Raw genomic sequence first — 21,542 nt, 5'->3', positions numbered from 1 at the left:
ATAGCTAATATGATGGATTGTAAATAACACGTAATCATTAGTTTACCAAATTGACAATTTCCCTTTTCGCATAGATTTTTATTTTAAAAACTTGTTATTGAGGAAATAAAATATAGCAATGAATAGCCGGATTTATACACAAAGATTCAACAATTTTTTATATATTGTAATGTTTAAAATTGATAAGTAATAAAAAATGTTATAGACATATATATAAATTCATATTTGAGAAAATGAAATGTAATTTGAAATACGAATTTCGCGGTTGTTGGAAAGTTCGATACTCAATCGCGACCTATCGATTCGGACCTTTCGAGTGCGCGGGGAGGCATTTAAATATAGTTCACTGTACGTACAAAATAAGCGGCGGGGCGCTCGCGTCAGTACCGTGAACGCTTCAAAACAATATCGTGTTTGGTGGAAGGTTTTTTGCATTTGTGATTGAAATGATCGATGAACACGACGAACGTGAAACGATATGCGATTCAGTGGTAAGTAATATAAAGCACTGAATATCCAGATGTTAACAGTTTTTCAGAAAAACGTTGAATATGGTAAATATATGGATGTCATGTAATCTTAACCTCTCTTTCAGAATTCTTTGGTGGAAGGCTGCCGTTTACCGGTCAGAATGCACGGAACAGACGATTGGCGTAAGTACAATCTTCACCCTGTAATTATTTCTCTTTCCAACGATAAGTTTTTGTTATAAAAAGGTTTTATTTCTTTTCCCTGAAAATTCCATCTTGTACTAGAAAGATCATTTGATAAGTGTGTCATTGAATCACATTGTTAAATCACTGTATTGGCAAACACATTTCATTTGTGTGCCATTATTATAATCAGATTCTGAATGTCTAGAATGTATTTGATTGAATATTCTTCATAGTTCTTCTTTTGATACATTGCGAACAGCTTAGTCGTTAGGTTAGGTTATTTGGATGCTACTAGCTTGTATACATACTTTCTTCTGATGTGTCCCGACAGTCAGTAATGACTTTACCGATGTAGATGTAATATTAAGGGTTTATCAAAAATTTCCTTTCATCCACAGCTCTTGCTGAAATCATCAGTGTTAAAGAAGTACACGGTGTCAAGTGTTATTATGTTCACTATGTAGATTGTAAGTATAATCAGATTTAGGAGGAGAGGTGTTGTTTATGTATATAAACAACTGTTTAACTAAATATAAAATATTTTAGTCAATAAACGATTAGATGAATGGGTTATGGAAGATTGTTTGGACACAAGGAAAGTCCAGTACCCTCGTCGAGATGGAACCACACCAGGAACTGGTGCAGCCACACCAAAAAAACAAGTGCCCAGTAGACCTCCTAGCCCTAGTAGTCTCAGTAACGAACCAGTCAATGGTTCTGCTGTGCTACAAGCAGCATTACAAAAGAAAATGTCTAGAAAAAGAAAAGCGGCATTTATAGAGAACGACGATTCTCAGGATGGGCCACCGCAAACGCCGGGTCCGAGGCCCACTGGCTCATTAGTCGCTCATCATCACGATGATATTGTAACAAGAATGAAGAACGTAGAACTAATAGAATTAGGCCGTCATAGAATAAAACCGTGGTATTTCAGTCCCTATCCCCAAGAAATGGTAAATCTACCTTGTATATACATCTGTGAATTCTGTCTGAAGTACAGAAAAAGTCGAAAATGCTTGGAAAGGCACCTGGCCAAGTGCAATCTACGGCATCCACCTGGCAATGAAATATACAGAAAAGGATCGATATCGTTTTTCGAAATTGACGGCCGTAAAAATAAGAATTACGCACAGAACCTTTGTCTATTAGCAAAATTATTCTTGGATCATAAGACACTTTACTATGACACAGATCCATTCTTGTTCTACGTAATGACAGACTTTGATAGCAGAGGATTTCACATAGTCGGTTATTTTTCAAAGGAAAAAGAATCGACGGAGGATCATAACGTGGCATGCATCCTTACGTTGCCTCCTTATCAGAGAAGAGGCTATGGGAAACTGTTGATCGAATTTTCCTACGAATTGTCCAAGTTCGAAGGTAAAACAGGTTCACCAGAGAAACCATTGTCCGATCTAGGATTATTGTCTTATAGGAGTTACTGGGCGCACACGATACTGGACATTTTATTGAACATAAAGCCATTAGTAGAGAATGAGAAACCTCAGATTACAATAAGCGAAATATGCGAGCTGACGTCGATTAAGAAAGAAGACGTGATATCAACGCTACAGAATTTGAATCTCATTAATTACTACAAAGGACAATATATTGTTACATTGAATAGGTAATTGGCTACATACAGTCAATGCATCGTTAGGGAACGAAAAAAATCGTGCAGACATTTTAGTTTCTTTCTGTAACAAAGGATTTCCTCAGTATCTCACTGACAAAAACATGTTTATTCGCAGGGATATTATCGAGCAACACGCAGCTGCGATGGAAAAGAGGCAGATCAGAATAGATCCTAAGTGTCTTCATTGGACACCAAAAGACTGGAGTGTTAGGGCAAAATGGTGAAGTGAAGTTGAAAAGAAAATCTTGACAATAAGACTATGCTAACTTGTCTTGAAATTGTTTTCAGGAACCCTGGACTATTATACGATTAGCGAATATACAAACAAACGAAACTGTACATAATATAAAATACCTTGAACGCGAGGTATACCGTTTTTAATAAGACTGTGTCAGGCTTTGCATGCGATTGCAATGGTCTAAAAGAAAAAAAAAAAAAAAAAAAAAAAAAATTGACAAAAGGAAAATAATTTTCACGAAAGGCACGTATAATTAGCGAGTTTTACGTGAGAAGAAAAAATATATCCGTTAATTAAATACGCTGGCTTACGTCCTAGAGTCAGAAGCAATGTTTTAATATGGTGATTAGGATTTTTTAAATAAACTTCGCAATACGTTTTTTGCGATTCAGCGAATTTGTACAGGTACATAAACCGATCTTGTAGAATTGTAAATAAATCTGATTTTATAACGTGCGCCTCATTCTCTGCGATTATAAACGGCGATCTAATAGTTTCTAAAGTATTATTAGCCGAACAGCTCGCGAGACGATTCGTGCCCTGTTCGAGCTTAAGTGGTAATGGCCGACATTTTCGAGACCCGACTAGTATGACCCCAGAAGTGACATGCACTCAGAAATAATATTCGCACAATTGTGCACACGTACTGTTAGACAGCAATTCAAATTTGCGAATGTACGCGTAATTTAGAAAAAAAAAGAAAGAAAATACGAAGTTTAGAGAATACACTCATCAAAACGATTGGATTTGTTTATACTAAATTTAACGAAGCATCAACTCTCGTTTGTCGTCATCTTATCAGCGGCTGTGTTTAATCAAGTTCGTATCATTCGGTATAAAAAAAAAATCATCCGTCGATCCGATTCTAGATTGTTTTATCAAGACGAAGAGTTACCTATGGACTGCGAAATAAAAAGTATTTTTCTCTGAAAGTGTGTATTTTTGATAGTTGTAAATGATACCATTAGCTAGACTTAACAAAAGAAAATGGTTCTTTTTCTTTTATTGCTCTTTCCTTTCTATTTCATTATCTTTTTCTGTTTTTACAATAGCAGCAGGCTTGGACATTATTTAAATAAAATATTTTAAATTCAAAGTATCAGATTATTAACTGAAATAATTTTATTCTCCCAACTGCATCAGATATACTCATTTCCTAAAGGTGCTTCGCGCACACGAGTTATCAAACATGTTATTCAAAAGTAACTGTTTAAACACAGTGTTATCTTTGATGATAGCATTGGTAGTTATGATTTATCAGTCGATAATCATTGAAAAAAAAATTAAGTGAGGCTACAGCCCCGGGCCTCACTTTCCAGGAGGCCCGGTTATAAGTCTTCCATTTAATATATCAAAAGATATTGAATAAAATTTGTTTATTGTCGTAGTTTCTTTTGAAACAGAAAAAGAAATGCAAAATAAAATTACGTTTTGAAATAAAATTTGCCCAAGCCTAAGCATAATACAGATATTCGTCTTCCTCGTCAATAAAGGTGTATATAAAAGAAACACGCTCGACAAATTTTTTTAAATACAGCATCTTTTTATGTATATATATAGTTTCTTTTTATATTCAACAGTAACATCACAGTAGCTTCATATACAATAAATCTTTTTATCTTTTTCTTTGTCATATATAATTTCATCTGCCTCTGTATTCGTTACCACGCAAGCGTGACACGGCGAGTCCCGAATTTCTCTTTTTATTTCTGGCTAATTTACAAAAGTCACTAAACGTGTATTTTTCTCAGCAGAAGGGTTCAGAAGAGGAATGTTGCATTGACTCGTGTATATTTGCAATCAAAAATCAAAGTTTTTCAAGAAAAATAGCAATAACCCCTCAAGTGCTTCCTGGTTCCCGGGTCGTCAGCCTTTCCTGTAACTTACCCGGGATTTCTGGATTCCTGGGTTCTTGGACCTTCCCGTATGCATCCCTTTTCCCGGCCTCCTACCCTTCCTCGTTAGCGTTCTCGAGGAAACTGACGATGTAGGGGAGGAGGCCTCACACGTACTTATATAGGTCTGTGGCGGCCCACCACTTCCATCCAACCTGTTTTTTTCCAAATTACTGTTAATATTAATATCGGCAAAATTAAGATTTTGAAAATTCCTGCTTCCCATATGTCGTCATTATCCCTAAGGAAGCCTGATTTGATCGCGAATGTACGAATTGGAACAACACGAAGCGAAGATCGCGAATCTCATAGTGTATTCGCCATTCCTCTGATAAAATATCTGCTATCTGATACGAAAACGATGATATTCCAGCGGCAATAATGCGAACACAGCGATACGTTTGGATTGCAAGAGTGCACGGACAGGAATCCGAATGATATTGCTGACTCGCCACGAAGCTTTGCGAGCAAACGAAACGTTCACGAATCAACGTAGACGATCGACATTTCACATTTCGAAAATGATCTCGTAGCCTCTTATTATTATTATTATATTAAAATACCACTCGGTTATTCCTCTTATCAACGATGATACTTAAAATACCGTCGATCGTAAACGCATGAATTTTTTTCCTTTTCATATTCACACACACCTACACACTTACACGCATACATACATACACGTAATACCGTGTCACTATCAGTGTCTGTTGATTGTATTCGTGTTCCGCAGACACAACGAGTATCCGGGTACTTGAGAAACACTCGATGAACATTAGGCGAGGACTCGAATATCCCGAGAGCGCTTATTTAACAGGACCTGTCAATTGTAAGTATTACTATACACGAATTGTTTGGCTGTTGCATATCGAACGACCGATGTCGAAGTTACAGTTTGATTAAGAAATATTATTTTTAACAAAGTTATAATTAAATCTTTTTATAAATAAGTTGGTCATTTCATCTGCAATAACCTAATAATACTGCTCAACTAATGTAACGCAAAAGTGTTCCAATAAAGATTGAAGAACCTCAAATGAATTGTTAGTTTTTTCTTTCAATCGATCCAATTGATTTAGTTTTGATTTTTGTTAATTATTTAAATAAGGATGAAGATAACGGTGCAGGTCTGTATTCAATTACTCTATTTGTTGTCTTGTACTCGAGCACTCGATTAATTTTCATTCGATTTATCATGCACGCTCGGGATCAGCGATCGTTGAACGAATGTAGAAATCGGCGAATAGATTAACAACAACAATAACAACAACAACAATGTGAATGAGAGTCGACGAAAGCCGTCGTTAAAGTTGACAGCGAGTTTTAACAGTGATTAGCGTAGAACGATGGTGAGAACATTGATACGAAACGAGAATTTTTAACCCTTTTTGTAGATTATAAAACATTCTAATTTTTGTTTTGATTTTAACAAATTTCCACGGATAAATTACTTATTTCGTGAGAAAGAAAATAATTGTAAATGATTAGAGATTTTTTGCTTGTTAATTGATATAAAGTAGGAATTTAATTTGAACAATTATTTTTCATTTTCATAAAAATCATGTTTAACAGAAATTGTGAAATATATGAAACTCTTTCGTTAAAAAATTTTATATTTAACTTTACTTTCATATCCTTCTATATCTTTTATAAGCTCGGGTCTTGATTGATCTAGAGTCCGATGTTCAAATGTCAAAAAGTTCAAAAAATCAACGAATATAGATATTACTCTCTTTAAACTTCTAATCTTTATATAATATTGAAAGGCAGATGAAAATCATTCATTTTTCAATTGTAAGACATTCTCGTCAGTCTTTATTTAACTCAATACTTGGTGCACTACTTAAAAGTTATAATAATATTTAACCAGAGGAAGTGTCTTGCAATTTGTAAAAATGAATAATTTTCAAATTTGTTTTTTCTTACATTAAAGTAAGAAAGAAACATTAAAGAAAGAATTAAAAAAAAAATATTTAATATATCCAGATCCCAAAAATTTCCTTTGATATGTCTTGACAGGGCCACCAGAAGTTTATATATTATCAAAATAAAAAGACGTAGAAAATTAAAAATAAATACAATCTGAAAACTCGTTTAAAATAATATGATATACAAACGACATGCACTGTTTATATTATTGGATATGTTATTTTATAAAATAAAATAAAAAAAAAAAACAAGTGATTTATGATTAAACAATGGGTAAAGGTAGCACACCTGTTATGAAAGTACACATTATTCTGTGATTTCTCAAATGATGACATCGGAATAAATTTTATACAGTATGTTTTAATATATGGTGGACTTTCGTTATATTGCCGCATATAGGGTTGCAGAAGAGGAATACAAATGTTTCAAACTTACAAGCTTTCATTTAGAGTGGAAAGGGAGACGAAACTGAGATATATCATCTTCGTAGACTATGATGATCTAAGAGCAGCATTAGCATGTTTGAAAATCGCTTAAATGGCAATATATCGAAAGTCTACTGTGATTACTGAAAATGTCACCCTTACACCTACACGTGACAGCCCTGTGTTTTAAAAATTTCAATCACTTTTTTGAACGCAAAATTTCAAAGAATACAACTAAAGATTTCAAAGGGTTAAAAAAATTCTCGTTCCATTGCATGCAACCCTTACGATATTCTCCATTAAGCGTTCTATCGTATATTATTACAAACACAACCCCCCCGTATATTATGCGGCACGAATCGAATTCCATGACATGGAATTCTAAAATTCGATGCATTCAATACTCGCCGCTGTCAGCCCACGTGGCGTTATGGTATCTGTTACAATAATTCCTGTCTTCCTGTGTTGCATTACTTTGTGCATGCGTATGTATGTGTGTACGTGTTACGTGTGCGCACGTGTGTACGTCATATAATGTATATATATTTATATTTATATACGAATATATATATATTTATATAGCTTCATTCATATTCTCTGTTGTTTCTCTAAGATAATTCATTTTTTTTTTTATTTCTTCAGATTCTCTCTCTCTCTCTCTCTGTGTATGAGTACATCTACAGTTGAACAGTAGTCGGCAATGGCTGGACAGAATCGCTTTCGATGAAAATAATTCATATTTCTTTTTTTAGATGGTACAAGATATCCTTTTACATCTTTTTTTTTTAATTACTTCTTCAAGTTCTTTGCTTCCTATTCGTCTTTTTCTCGCTGTGTGCTTTGTATCAAACAATGCAACTAGACTGTCATCGTGCGTGGAATAATCTTTGCATATTATGTATAATTAGGAATACATATATTTGTTGAGATGACAGAGGCGTCTGTTTTGTACTGGATTAAGTATTTCGGTGAATTGGAAAGCATAGGCTCGTTCGAAGGTTCGTTAGATAAGGAAATTAATGTTTTATATGGGAGATTGAGACATTGCTGAATAATTAGTACTTAAATTAGCCATGATTGAAATAAAAATGTGGAATTTTTAAATTATTCAATAATTAATTTTCCCATTATTGAAATGCCAATTTGAAATTTTTACATTACTCAATAATTAATATTTGTATATCCCATTATCTGAATATCAATTTAGATTTCTGTTTAAAATTAGAACGTGCTGGATGAAAATTCGCGGTAACCATTTCATAATTGAAAAATTCAAAATAGAATCAGACCCTGTTCCCACGAACCTTTACTTAATTACACCACTGCAGTTGCATCGTGATAAATGAACTTTTCCCGGAAGCGCCTTATAAATTGATATACTTCGATCGCACACTAGAACATTTATGCATACACACCGAGCTAGTAGAATTTCGGTCAACATACAATCCACGATCCCTTCAATATTCCCACTAAAAAAAAAAGAAAAAAAAAGAAGACATTTTCAAATTTTTATTTATTGAATCGTAGACGTTGTCACGGAATATCTACTGTATTTATTTCGCATTTACGAGGATGAACGACATAGTGAGAGCATAGCGACGAATTTGGACGTGATCGTATCAATCTATCATCGTTTGAACGCCTGTAATAAACCATCTGTAGAACGTATTTTGCACTTTTTCTTTTTCCCTAACCCTTTTGCTAAGATATATACCTGGTATTAAAAGTCATTTTAACATTCTAAAACAACAATTCTTTTGCCATTATCCCTTGAACAACAGAGTTGAGTCGATGTTTCTCTTATTATTCATTTATTTAAAATATGTAAATAGTTTTTAATCGCACAGCAAAAGGGTTATTCATTGATGAGCTGCGAATTACGTAGTACTACGCTCTAACAACAAACCCTTGAATTATTTTCGCTATCGTCGAATAGTGTTTTAATTGCATCGACCAGCGATGAACCGCAAGTTTCATAGTGATTTACACGTATCGACCAGCGATTAAATCTATACCACGTGGTATCTAATTAGGAGTCATACGATGTGACACGCTTTCTGTAAGCTTGTATTAAATTACACCGACACGTGGTGTTACGTGTTCATTCGTCGAACGAAATAGCACGTAATACTACGTTATTACAATTTAATGTCTAATAATTGATCTATCGAATTTCTAAATGAGATCAATATTTTTAACTAAATTGATTTTTAAATGTACACCTATTCAAATTTTTATCTTGTTTCAAGATTGATAAATAAGAAAAAGAATAAATATATTATTTGTATAAAATAACAATGAATAGTATTATTAATTAAAAATAATTTCATATTATCATTTCAATTATAAACTTCCTTTAAAAAAAAATAGTTGAAATTCTATTAGCATTGTAAAACATCTTAAAAAGACTTTACACTTATCTATCAAACAATAATTGAAAGCAATATAGCAAATTTGATAATGACAACTAAAATTAAACGTTGTGGTTTGAATTAATTTTTTAATAACTAATATACCAAATTTTATAATTGAAGTAAATTTAAGGTAAAAAGTATTATATGAAAGAACAAAATTAGAACTTTCGCTATCTAAATTTCTTTACCGAAAAGCAATAACGTTCAACAGACAGTTTATAAAAAAATCGATCTATCTCACATATACACATCGATACATACTAAACTGTAGATCGACTTCTCATCAGGCGGTCATTTATATAATATATATGTATGTACACAATTCTTGATCAAACACATAAAAACGGTGATCGATCATCGTCCAGTCGAGTTCTCATTGTTACAAAAACGTTCACGTTTACAACGACACGTTTTATTAATTTTTCTCTTTGCTCTTCTGTTACAGCTACACATACGTTAGTTTTGCATATCTACTTAACTTACTTTATTAGATAATCAGTATTCCCTCGGCTCGCGTGTCACATTTGTACCTCTTGATTCTACGATTCTGTAAAAATATTACAAAGAGCCCTCTCTTCTTTGAACTAGCAACTTTTCAAAATCGAGATACCTGGATCTTAGGTTGGCTGCGGATCGAGGCATAAATGATTCAAATTATTCATTTTGCCGTCGAGATTGCCATCGTTATTCATTTTGCCATTCAATTACATCTTCGGTAAATAAAAAACTATCTACGTCGTCTTGCTCAAATTAAATTATTAATAAATATAAGAAAGAATGGCCTGATTAGGAAAAAATGCCCTTTCAAGTTTTTTATATGAATCTTTTATATTAATTAGGTAAAATTTTGCATAATTTTGCTAATTTTGTAATTCCAAACTTTTTTTGGTAATTCTATAAGAAGACTTAAATCGTCAATCAATAGTCCTTTGTGTAATTAAAGCTTTACGTTGTTAAAAAATACTCGCAAGTATCGTGTCCTTCGCATGTTTCTCTTTAAAGAAACTAATCAAAGTTAAATTATCAAACACATTATAATAAGTAAAGTGAATTATTTTTTTAAATGCTTTAAAACATAAAATCACTAAATTTCTTTGTGTTACATTCATTTTTCCTAATTAAGTAATTCTCTCTTCTATTTATTTATAATTATTTATAATTTGTTTTACACTCGCAAGACAGCGCGAAAAAGGATCTACTTTCGTCCAGCCGTTTGCCTGAACAATAAGACACTTAACAGTTGGACGATTCCCTAATTCGGGAATCGATCAGTGTATTTTTTTTCTCTTTTTGAATTTCTCTCTTTTTTTTTTAAATAATTTTTCCATTGCGTTTGTTCGTTTCTTACCGTCGAACGTTACGTGTGTGCGTGACGAACCGAATGACAGAGGGTTGGGTGGATCAGAAATGATCGTGATCTCGTGTAAAAAATATTCTTCTCTTTTTTTTTTGGAGCTTTCGAGAGGAGCTCTTGTTTGTCTTCGGAAGAAATAGAGAGGTGTGAGCGAAAGTGGAAAGACAGGGGACGAAAATCAGCCTCTTTAAAGCGTGTACCGACGAAATCACGCGTTTTGTTTTTCATCATATGTGTGTGTTCCTCTTTTGCTCGTGAAAATGCAGTCGATGAAACTCGGGAACCAGGCCAGACTAATATTCTCAAATTAATTTATTTAAAAAAAGGGAGATTTTTTTTTTTTATAATCAGTTCTTTTAGAAATGCGAGTCTTTGAAAGCGATCAAAGTGCAATAAATTCGAAATGAAAACTTCAATCACCATTCTTTAGTTTCTTCTTTCTAATCGTCTTCTTTGTGTATATTTTTTATTTTTAACTTTCGTTTTATTTTTTTAGAAAAATCTTTTTCTTATATTTCTCCAGCCTGTTCCCGCGAATTTTAGAATATCTGCCTTAGAGTATTGAAGATACAAAAACTACGATAGAAAACAGAACAGACTTCGAATACTTATATTTTGTTTTTCTTCAACTTTTGTTTCTTCACCTTTTTGAATTTCACATTAACACATCGACACATCTTGTTGTTTTTTTTTCAATTTTTCTCTTTTTCGTTAAATTATTATTACTATTTATTATTCATCTTATCTATCAGTATTATTGTTATCTTAACCTCGCCCTTATGTATATTATATTGTATTTATATAGTTAAATTCATTCAAGCTTACCAAGTAGTTAATCGTTAGGTTTATCGTATTATCAATTAACCTTTCTCTTCTTTCAAATTTCTCCTCTTCTTCTTTCTTTATATGTTCTTTATGATACAGATTGTCATGTTCGGCATCAGAGTGCCGTGAAATCGTTTCAGCCTCGAATACAACCTTATTTTCTCATCTTCTCAGACGAAAACGATCGCTGCTTGCGAAAAACTTTTCTTTTCGTGTTATTCGCAGTGACAGGTACCAGTGGCTAGAGTACTTTTAACATCGTTCGCCACAAACGAAGCACAATTATAGTAATTATCTGCTTCGACTAAGGACTCTCAGCTCGTCGAACTTACCTTATTCTTTAAATAGATATGAAATTTGTGCTCTTTTTTTCTATTCTGCTTCGCGCTTTCGGCGAAGCTTTACTTCTCTCTCAATTTTCTAATTGATGGAAATCGTATTTTTTTTTCTTTTTTTTTATTACTTTCCCTGTCCTGAAGAATTTAGCTAGTTTAAACTATTCTTCATTCAAGAATTTCCAGGATTTCAAACTTTGTAGAAAGAAAGTTAATTTCTTTCGATCAATACTTTTTTTATTGGACTATTCTATCCTAGATCCAGTCTCTTTTCAACGTAAGTCGTATCTGTGAATCACATGATTGGAAGAATCCGACTCGAGTCTCCCCGATTTTTCACCTTTTCTACGATCGTGTCTACAGATTTAATTACATTCATCAGTCGCCGCGAGTTCGTCTTCGAAACGAACTTTCACTCGATAAACAGTGAGAACATTTCTGGAATAATTATTTAACCCCAGACTTGTCGAACAGTCCTTCTTGGTTGAAATATTCTGCTCTCTGAGATCAACATCACCATTATTACTCTGATTTTTGTGAAGTTGTGGTTGGAATTCGTGTCTCAGATATGATTTCTGAAGAATGCTTTGTTAGAAATTGATTCATCGTCTTATACATATGATCTACATTCCTCGATCGAAACTTTCTTGATTTTTTACATTGTTTTGGTAAGCTTCCAAATAGCTGTCAACGTTTCTATACATGCCAGAGTTTGCTTGTTGCATTAGGGTTTCAAGGATCCTTTCGTTTTTGATCGCTTTTGATGGCAAAACGATCTGTGAAAAATATGTGAATTTTTATTAATATCATGTATCGAACAGCTCTGAATTATTAAAAAGATACAAAATAATAATCCTTTATAAATCTTACCCTAATGAGCTCGTGAGGGGTTATCCTATGTAATTTAAGATCTCTGCACAGCCTCTCCATGATGCACGTGAATTCTGACTTCGCATTTTCCTTCGAAGTCTTCGTCTTTATCCTATGATTCGCCCAGTTCAACATAGCCTCGAATTTTTTAATTTCACCAACTTCCAAACCTCTGCACATGATCATCTGTACCATTGATTCGCTTAATGTAAGAAAACCAGGATTCTGAAAGAGCTGATACGCTCTCGTCTCGATGAATGCAAGGATCATGTTGACCAACTCCGAAGCGGACGTATAACGCCAGCAATAATTCTCTAGTGCACAAAGCATCACGCAGACGATCTCGATTCGCAGGAACTGTTTTGCGTGATGGAAACACGCTTGAAGAAGCTCAGGTAGGTCGTAATGTTCTGCTGCACAAATCAGTCCTGGTATGTTGCTGCAGGTTAGTGGACAGGAACCAGTGTGCAGGTAGTCGAGGAGGATTCTGAAAGTTTCTGGATCGAACTCGATGATATCGAACTGCAAAAGAAATTAAGGTTACTATAGGTGATTGAGGAACTTGCATGTAATGTTAACCAGATGTTCATTATTTGATTTTAATGGAACTTGGAGATGAGGTGGTATTCGAATAAAATATTTGATACGACTTTTTTTTTCTTTGTCAAAGGTTTGTATCTTTTGGATGACGCTAGTGATCACTTAACGTGAAACTTGATTAAATTGTTTCATTTTGATATGATTATTCATTCTCGAGATATCGTTGCTTAAAGTATAGATTTGACTCGGACCTCTTGTTCACTCAATCGATCTTTTCACTTATTTGTATGATGATTCATTCGTTCAAACCTCTCACTTACTCGTATAAAATGTCTCATTCGCTCAAACCTTTCACTTACTCGTATAAAATGACTCATTCGCTCGAACCTTTCACTCGTGCTTCACTAACCTACCTCACAGTGGTCAACGACGGCCGCCGAGAAACCGGTTTTTCCACTATTATTACTATTACAAGCGCCACAAATTCCAGGAAAAAAATATAGGTCAGCGTATTTCCAGGTATTTAATCGTCATTCATCATTCCAATCTTTTATAGGCTACATTTTGTAGCTCGATATCTCGGAAACCACTTGGGATATCAACGTACAACAAAATGCGTTTTCACGAGCGTGTTGTCGGCTATCTACTAGGCTATTTATTTTTACAATTTTTAAATTATTTTCATACTTTTTAATTGTATCTTCCATATACCAGTAAAATTGGAATTCTTCTTTTTTGTACGAGACAATTATTGTGAAAATTAAAGAGATGCAAGTTATGTTGTCTTTACTATTGATTCACAATATTATGTTTAACAATGTTCACGATTTAAAAATTTCAAAAAGTCATTTGCATTTCTTTAATTCTAATTGCTTCATATAAAACTTATTTTTGTTTTATTTTTTAGTACAAATTATTAAATAAACTTTGTTTATTCACCTCGGTTTGTGCCAGTTTCGCTCTGTCAACCTTTTGTGCATCCGCGCAAACGCTGAGTCTTGGTACCGCCAATTGTTGAGCTGCCTTTTCCTTCTCCTTTGCTTCTTTATCTGCGATAAACAGTAGATTTAACATTTGTTGCTTAATATCGATTGAAAAAGAAAAATCGAATTTGTCTACAAATTCAAAATAAAAAAATTGAAATTGTAGCTGTCTCCATGGTCTGCTGTTCGAGAGTTAATATTTTATAGATAAGAAGCTTTAAAATAGCACCGAACATTTGTATACAAAAAATGTATTATATTTTCGCATGTAAATAAATTTCGAATTAATATCTCTATTTCTGTTTATATTAATAAATTGATTAACGTACTGCTGCAATCCTGTGAGCTAGCCCAACGTTTCCGATCCTCACTCTGTAACGTGTTTCCGTGTTTCCGGATACTTCTTCCCCATCCAGCCGTGATCGTACCCAGCCTCGAAAATGCTCGTTTCACCATTGGCGATGAGGGCACACTTTTGGGTCTAAACAAGTCAGAGCCAGTATCTCACAGAAACCGCAAAGCGGCACCTCAGGGTACGGAGATGGAATTCTTTCAAGGATTTACAAAGGACATTATTCCATTTTGTTTTCCTTAAAATATATTGTTAATTTTTAAATATAGAATATTTGTTACGAGGAAGCTTTAAGGATATAACGAGTGCTTTTTTTTAAAATTAATCTAAATTTATATAATTGAAATTGTTATTTTTGTCACTACGATAATTTTTATTATAACTTTTAAAAATATGTTTTATTTCAAAATCAGAGATATGTATCATATTAACAGAATAATTTAAGGATATCAAAATCGAAGAATAAAATACCAACATTGTCCCTTGTTACAGATAGAAGGGAAGATAGGAATGTCAAAGGTGGTTGGAAGGTCAGGTAAATCAGGTTCAAATGCATTTCCAATTTCTCAATGTAATAAAAAAGACGAATATACGGGACAACGACGAAAGCTCGACCGACGATTCGCAAAATCGTGAAAACGTGCGTGCGATAAAGATAATTCAGAGCTTGCGATCTTATCATACGAGAATTCCGTTCGATCGAGCACGAATGTTATTTGCATGCCAGATTCGTATCTTTGCGTTTGTAAAAAAAAAAAGAAGATAGAGAACACTTTTAAATAGAAACGTTACGTGTTCGAGAAAATTGGTCGAGAAAGACATACAGAGCACGACGAGAAAAGAAGTGAAATAAAAACGAAGAAAATAATCAAAAAGAAAAATCGACACGTTGATATTAATTTAGAGCTTATAAATTATCGAACAAAAGTATGGGACCACCTTTTTATTAGATAATAAAATGTAAATTTTTGTTTTTTATAGCAAACAGGTATAATGATAAAATTGAAATCACAACTTTGATGTTATCCACATATGGATCAATATGTTAATTAAGGTGGTTCCATATTTCTGGTTAAAAATGTAAATACGAACTAATTTTTACTCCACTGTTATCTTGATCTCGAAAATTAAACATGCTACATGTAATTTAGAAAAATAGCGAAGACGACACTTGTAGCTTCGAGTATTCTTGCATCGCAACAAAAATTTCATCGAGTCCATCGCATTTTACAAACGTATCACGATAGAAGACAGTTTTGAAACGTAATTTTGATGAGTGAATTATAATCATGCGGTGCTGTGTGTGTCTGTGTATGTGTACGTGAGGATAGGAGACATGGAAGTGCCGTAAAGAATACACATATTTACAATTAAATATGTATATGTACAATAATAGATATACATTCGACAACGACATCAAAGGCGAATTTCAGTCTCACCGTTATGTTCCAATTTTCTTATTTGCTAAATAAATCTAGATGGTGAATTTTGTTATTTTCTTTGTTTTTCTTTAACCCATTTCTGGCCTGATGAAAAATGTAGATCATGTTTTGTAAATGTGAAATAAAATTGATTGGATTCATGTAAAACATGAAAGGTGATCCAAAAGTAAAAAAGAAATCTTGTTAGATAGCACAAGATTGATTTTGCATTAACACGAAAAAAATTATAAACAACTTTTGCAAAGATATTTTTAATGCTAAATGCCATTGTTTTAATTTTAATTTAGTACTATCAATATTATCATTTTTGTGAATATTTTTCTTGTTAAAATTTTTAATTTTAGATTTTAGATTCTTCTTCCATATATTGTAATAAATATTGTAAGCATTATAACTAAGATTTGTTTATAAATTCAACTGTAAATTAAAGTAAAAATTACTTGATATCCTACAATATAACAATAAATATGTATAAAACCAGTGAACAAGTTGGCCAAAAATGGGTTAATATCTCATCATATTTCAACAAATTTTAGTGCAAAGAGATTTATACAAATACATAAGTCCTCAGAATCAAATTTGAAACTGGACCATTGACATTAATAGTGCACACTCTTGTTAATTAAAATAATAATCAGGATACGAACCTTGGACTTTCCATATCAGGAACTTGGAGGAAATTGGAACTTCTTGGCTTTTTAGGACTCAACAAAGTTGGTGCTGGTCTGGCAAGTAATTCTGCAACTGGCACTTGTGGACTTCCAAAACCTGTTTGGATTCCATACAACATTTCTTGGAACACTCTGAAAATATTGAATAAATCATTGATAAATGATTTATATTATTAATTTACTACCGTATTATAAGTAGTACTACTTAAAACAATACTTTATTACATTATAGCATAATAAATTATATATTTTTTGTTGATGAATTAATTATTTATTCCATAATCACCTGCTTCTGACTGCTAGAATCGCTCTAACACCGGTGAATCTAACTTTTTGCTTCTTTTGGCCAGGTACTAAGAAAGAAACATCGAACAGATTCGCGTTCAAAGCGGTATTCTCTTGATTATTCAAGAATACTTTAGTGAAGTCTTTAGCTAGTTGATCGTAATCCTCAAACTGGTCTCTAACAGAATCCAAAAGCGGCGAGGATGGTCTCATGTGACCTATTGGTCTCCAAGAACCGCGTCTGAAACATTAAATTTCATTAGTTACGTAACTGTACATACTTATTATTTATTTAAATAATATTATAATTTCTTATTTATTTATTTATTTTTACCTATACGGTTTTGGAATCTGTCCGGTCTCAGCATGATTAGCCAAATTAGCCACAATGTCTTCCAACATTTGAGTTCTCGTTCTCTCTTGCATTTTCGCGAATTTTGGCGCAGAATAACTTGCCCTCTCACCGTTGACAATTTTTGTTAGAATCCATTCACGAAACATAGGACCTGTCGCGTTGAAAAACAAATTAAGAACAGTGATTAATCTTGCTTTAAAATGAATTATCTGTTGTTACCTTTTTTGAAGACATTCTGTTCCCAAAGATAGGGTTTGTAGGCTCCAACTTCGTCCCTCGTTACCACAGACACTTCGTACCTGGTCACTTTCCTTTTTATTCGCGGACTGACTCGAACTAAGATGAACGTGTGCAAAAAATGTGATTTTATGCAGGCTGGATTGAAAGCAGTGTTGTCTGCCTCCAGAAATACTACACACACTATGTCGTTGCCAATGTGTCTTTTCCTTTGTAACTGGAAAACATGAAATTTTATAATAATTAATTACATACATGAGTTGCTAGTATTAAAAGTGGTATGTTTCTAAAGTAATAAGTAGACTGTTGACTCCTAGAGTATACAAATATTTAAGATTATCACATTATTTTAAAATAGTTAAACTGTAATTAAAATTTTCAATACAATTCAATACTTGCGCTTGCAACTAAGCAAAATAACAAATTGTTGTTATTTAATTTTCTCGTTTTTAATAATATTATTTACCTTTTGTGCGTCATGTTTCTCGTAAGGAAGCAACGTGGACACGTGAAACATAATTTCAATGCCTCTCCAATTGGTGTAAACCGAGTATAAACCAGTTAAATCGTGAATGGTGTCCAAACCACCCTTGTACTTATCAAAACCCTTTAATCGAACTTTATCACCAAGGATTTGCAAGAATTCTTCGAACAACGTCGAATTTTCGTTGTTATCTAATATCTCCTCCTCTGTTCGTTGGCCCTCTTTTACGTAAATCACACCAACTTTCAGTTCCGATTTTATGAAGACCTGATCCAATTTGAGCAACTCGTCTTGGGTATCTGGTAGTTGGCCCAGTGTTAAGGGTGGGTTTACATTTACTTCTTTCCCGAGGCTACGAACTACCTCTTCGCGATTGTACCTGAATATGAAAGGAGAAATTAAGTTAGTAAAATAAATTTATATTAAAGACTAATTAGATGAAGATGAGGTTTATGATAAGAGGTAAAATGATTACTTCTTAGATTGTTCTTTAAAGGGTTAAAATTATTGCAATATTCTAATAATAATTTTGCATACTGCAAATTTTCTTTTTAAAAAAAATATATCAAGACAATTAACCCTCAGACAATAAAACAAACTCAAAATCTCAGAGTCTTTCAATAATAAGTAATTAAAGAAGTAGAAAAGGGTAATGGAGTTTAAAATACCACCCTCTGATTTCTAAAATTCTATTACTTAAAAATTTTCATTAGCCAAGAAATGAATAAAAATCTAGAAATACCTGTCAGCAAAAACGCAGCTGGCAGGAATCAATCCATGAACAGTATAACTGATTGCCCTGACGAGGATCCTGAATTGATCTCGTCCATTCAGCGTTTCCTGTTTGATGCTGAGTATCACCGGGCCCAGATCCTCGTCCTTGGTGAAGTAATTCCAGTGTTCAGTTCCGTAGAAGTATTTCTCGTAGGTTTCCTGTTCGACAGAGGTGAGCTCGAATCCTTGGTTCTTTTCCCATTGTTCTTCGATGGTAGTTTTCTTTCTAGGCAACTCGTCGGTGTCCGATTCGTGTTGATCTTCGGCCAATTCTGTGTCTGTCGCATCTCCGCTCTCGCTCTCGTCCCAAATCGTATCTGTGGTGATCTGTTGTCTGGAACACTCGATCCAGTATCCAGGTGTGGGCACCAGGTTGTGCGGGAACTCGTTACAAAATTCGTCTGTAAAGAAAGTTTCAGGAGAATGTTCGTCAACAATATGTTCCACTTGAAAGTGGATGTAATTACAATTTTTATTAACATGTTATTAAATGAATTATAAGTTTATGCAATAATTTTCATAAGACTTTAAACGATAAAATGATATACCATACGCTCTATTTTGTAATACTTTTATGTCATAAAATCATGTGAAACTTTCTTAATTCCCAAATCAACTGCTTGATATATCTAATATTTGTCGTTTCATGCAATGATCTTCTTCTAATTAGGTTAATCATTAAAAATAATTTTAATAGTCCGCGACGAATCACAACAATTGGTGTCCGATCGATCCATCGATCCATCATTTTTCCAGCCTTCGACGATACCGCGGTCGATGCACTGTAAGGTAGAACACCAAACTGTTTATAGACAGGCGTGGTATTCGAACTTAAAGTGAACCGTCCGCGGTGCATCTTCGACGTCTTTCCATCCCTCTAATCTCGGCGTTCTTCTGTCGGAACTAATGGTCTGTAGTGCTTCGTAAATTCGATCGTCGATACGACAGCTTGCTGCTCCATCTTGCCACTTCTTCGTCCGTTTCTCCACGATGTGATAAAATAATGATCTTCAGAGGGTAGGAGATTCTTCATGGAACGATGCTCATCCTCCTTGATGTTTGATGTCCCTGTTCTTTTTTCGCTTGGTTCTTTGTTGGATTTTGGAACGATGAGCTTCCTTTTTTTGGGGGAAGTACTTTGTTCGTGTGATACGGAGTAGAATGATTGATAAAACTTTGGTACCTTGTTTGTGATAAATTGTTAGAGCTGTTGTTCCTACTTTAACCACCATAGTTATATATTTTAAATATTACTGCTATATTGGACCGTTTATTTTGTAAATGATGTAGATCCATTTCCAGCAAAATGATAGATTGTTTATAAATAAAAAGATTACATTTTGTTACTATCTCAAGTTTTTCAAAAAATGTACTTACATCACTTTCCAAATAAATGGTCTAACATAGTTTTCGATATAATAATTTCTTTTCATTATAACGGATAGTATAATATAATACAAATCTTATGAATTAAATGGGATATGAACACGTTAGTCGGTACTGTAAATTTAATTTATTTAAATAATTAAAAAATTGAAGCATTAGAATAATTTTTGAAATATCATTAAGATTTCACTGAACGTGTGAACTAACGAATTGAGGCATTATTAAAAAAAATTCATTGTTAATACCTCCATTTTCTAGTGTGTCTGATTAACCATGAATGTTTCTACTGTGGCGGTCAACGTGTTAATACACCATTGAACATTGTAGAAGTCACTAATAGCTAGTATCACAAATTTAATATAACCGAATAATTAATTAAATAAAAAGAAGATAATAAAGGAATTGACACCTTCACGATCAGTGCCACGTGTGCATGATTGTCACAATTGACTAGTGACTATTCTTTATCTTATTTTTATCTACTCTATTGAATACTAATTACAATTAAAAAATTAATTATTTTGCAGCATCTGTAAATTGAAATTTTTGGAACTTAAAATTGTAATAGTATTAGTAAAAAAAAAATTCAACGTAAAGTGCGGTCATCAAAGTGTTGAAATGAATCGCATTTGTGATATGGTTGAATTTTAATTTTAATTTGGTATTCTGCTCACTTCGTCTAATTCGTCACAGTGAAATTTGATTCGAAAGTGCAAACGTGGCTGTCGTATGTAAAGGCGCATAATCCAAGACAGGAAGAACCACCTGTAGCTCCGACACATACATATGTACGCTTGTAAAAGTTCGCGACCCGAGTCTCTTTCCTTCCGGCAGCTCGACGCGTCGAGTCTCAAAGGAATTGCGACCACTCGAGCAAGAAACCGAGTCGTGCACTGTGTACCCATTTAAAATTGAGATCGATTCCTCTTTTTTGTAATCATGTCGATGAAACGTTCTTTTGACATTAAAGAACTCTTAACTTAATAGATTAATAGTAACATGTTTGATACTATTTACTTCCTAGCGGAAGAACTCACCTACATTTCAATATTGTAATAATAATCGTTGAGATAGGTTTTGATCTTAGGAGACAATTATATTGTTATTTTTACAAAATTTTTATACAATTTGTCTGCAATAATTTCGAACTTTTTAGTCGTAATTTTAAAATAATTTTACCTATAATTATAACTAATTAATTGATCCAGCAATTCCATCCTTTTCTTTCTTACTAAGAAAAATAAAATAGTAGTTTGGAAATTAAAAATCTTCGTAAATGGCACTGTCACATATTAATTTTCAGGAGTAATAAAAATTTTAGCTCCTTAATTTTGTAAATAGAACTTACTTATTAAACCCTTTGATCCAGAACTGCATTGCACTGACGTACAAACTTTTACCATGCAAAATGGTTTTAAAGTTCATGAAACTTAATGATTAAAACATGCCTGTAATC

General features: G+C 33.3%; 2 protein-coding genes across 3 annotated transcripts in view; one reads left to right on the top strand and one right to left on the bottom strand.

The window, feature by feature from the left end:
- The first annotated feature begins 361 nt into the window (after positions 1-361).
- Positions 362-3,462, top strand: LOC114878521 (histone acetyltransferase Tip60). Its single transcript, XM_029192434.2, has 6 exons — positions 362-491; positions 596-653; positions 1,055-1,123; positions 1,203-2,283; positions 2,408-2,512; positions 2,581-3,462. The coding sequence occupies exons 1-6, from the start codon at positions 447-449 to the stop codon at positions 2,603-2,605; spliced, it is 1,383 nt and encodes a 460-aa protein (XP_029048267.1). The 5' UTR covers positions 362-446; the 3' UTR covers positions 2,606-3,462.
- Positions 3,463-9,270: 5,808 nt separating this feature from the next.
- LOC114878520 overlaps positions 9,271-21,542 on the bottom strand; it is a 95,463-nt gene continuing 83,191 nt past the window's right edge. Inside the window, exons 12-21 of one of the 2 annotated variants that reach the window (XM_029192433.2) lie at positions 18,669-19,101; positions 17,909-18,305; positions 17,425-17,659; positions 17,185-17,356; positions 16,852-17,091; positions 16,542-16,697; positions 14,430-14,581; positions 14,057-14,166; positions 12,578-13,099; positions 9,271-12,483 (exon numbers count right to left, since the gene is read on the bottom strand). In XM_029192433.2, the coding sequence (XP_029048266.1) occupies positions 12,331-12,483; positions 12,578-13,099; positions 14,057-14,166; positions 14,430-14,581; positions 16,542-16,697; positions 16,852-17,091; positions 17,185-17,356; positions 17,425-17,659; positions 17,909-18,305; positions 18,669-19,101 (2,570 nt within the window). In that variant the 3' untranslated portion in view covers positions 9,271-12,330. The remainder of the gene's footprint in view (positions 12,484-12,577; positions 13,100-14,056; positions 14,167-14,429; positions 14,582-16,541; positions 16,698-16,851; positions 17,092-17,184; positions 17,357-17,424; positions 17,660-17,908; positions 18,306-18,668; positions 19,102-21,542) is intronic. The other variant, XM_046286062.1, reaches the window with a different exon arrangement.

The sequence above is a fragment of the Osmia bicornis genome, chromosome 6, assembly GCF_907164935.1.
Source record: "Osmia bicornis bicornis chromosome 6, iOsmBic2.1, whole genome shotgun sequence".
Taxonomy (NCBI): Eukaryota; Metazoa; Arthropoda; class Insecta; order Hymenoptera; family Megachilidae; genus Osmia; species Osmia bicornis.
This window is presented reverse-complemented; position numbering and strand designations above follow the sequence as displayed.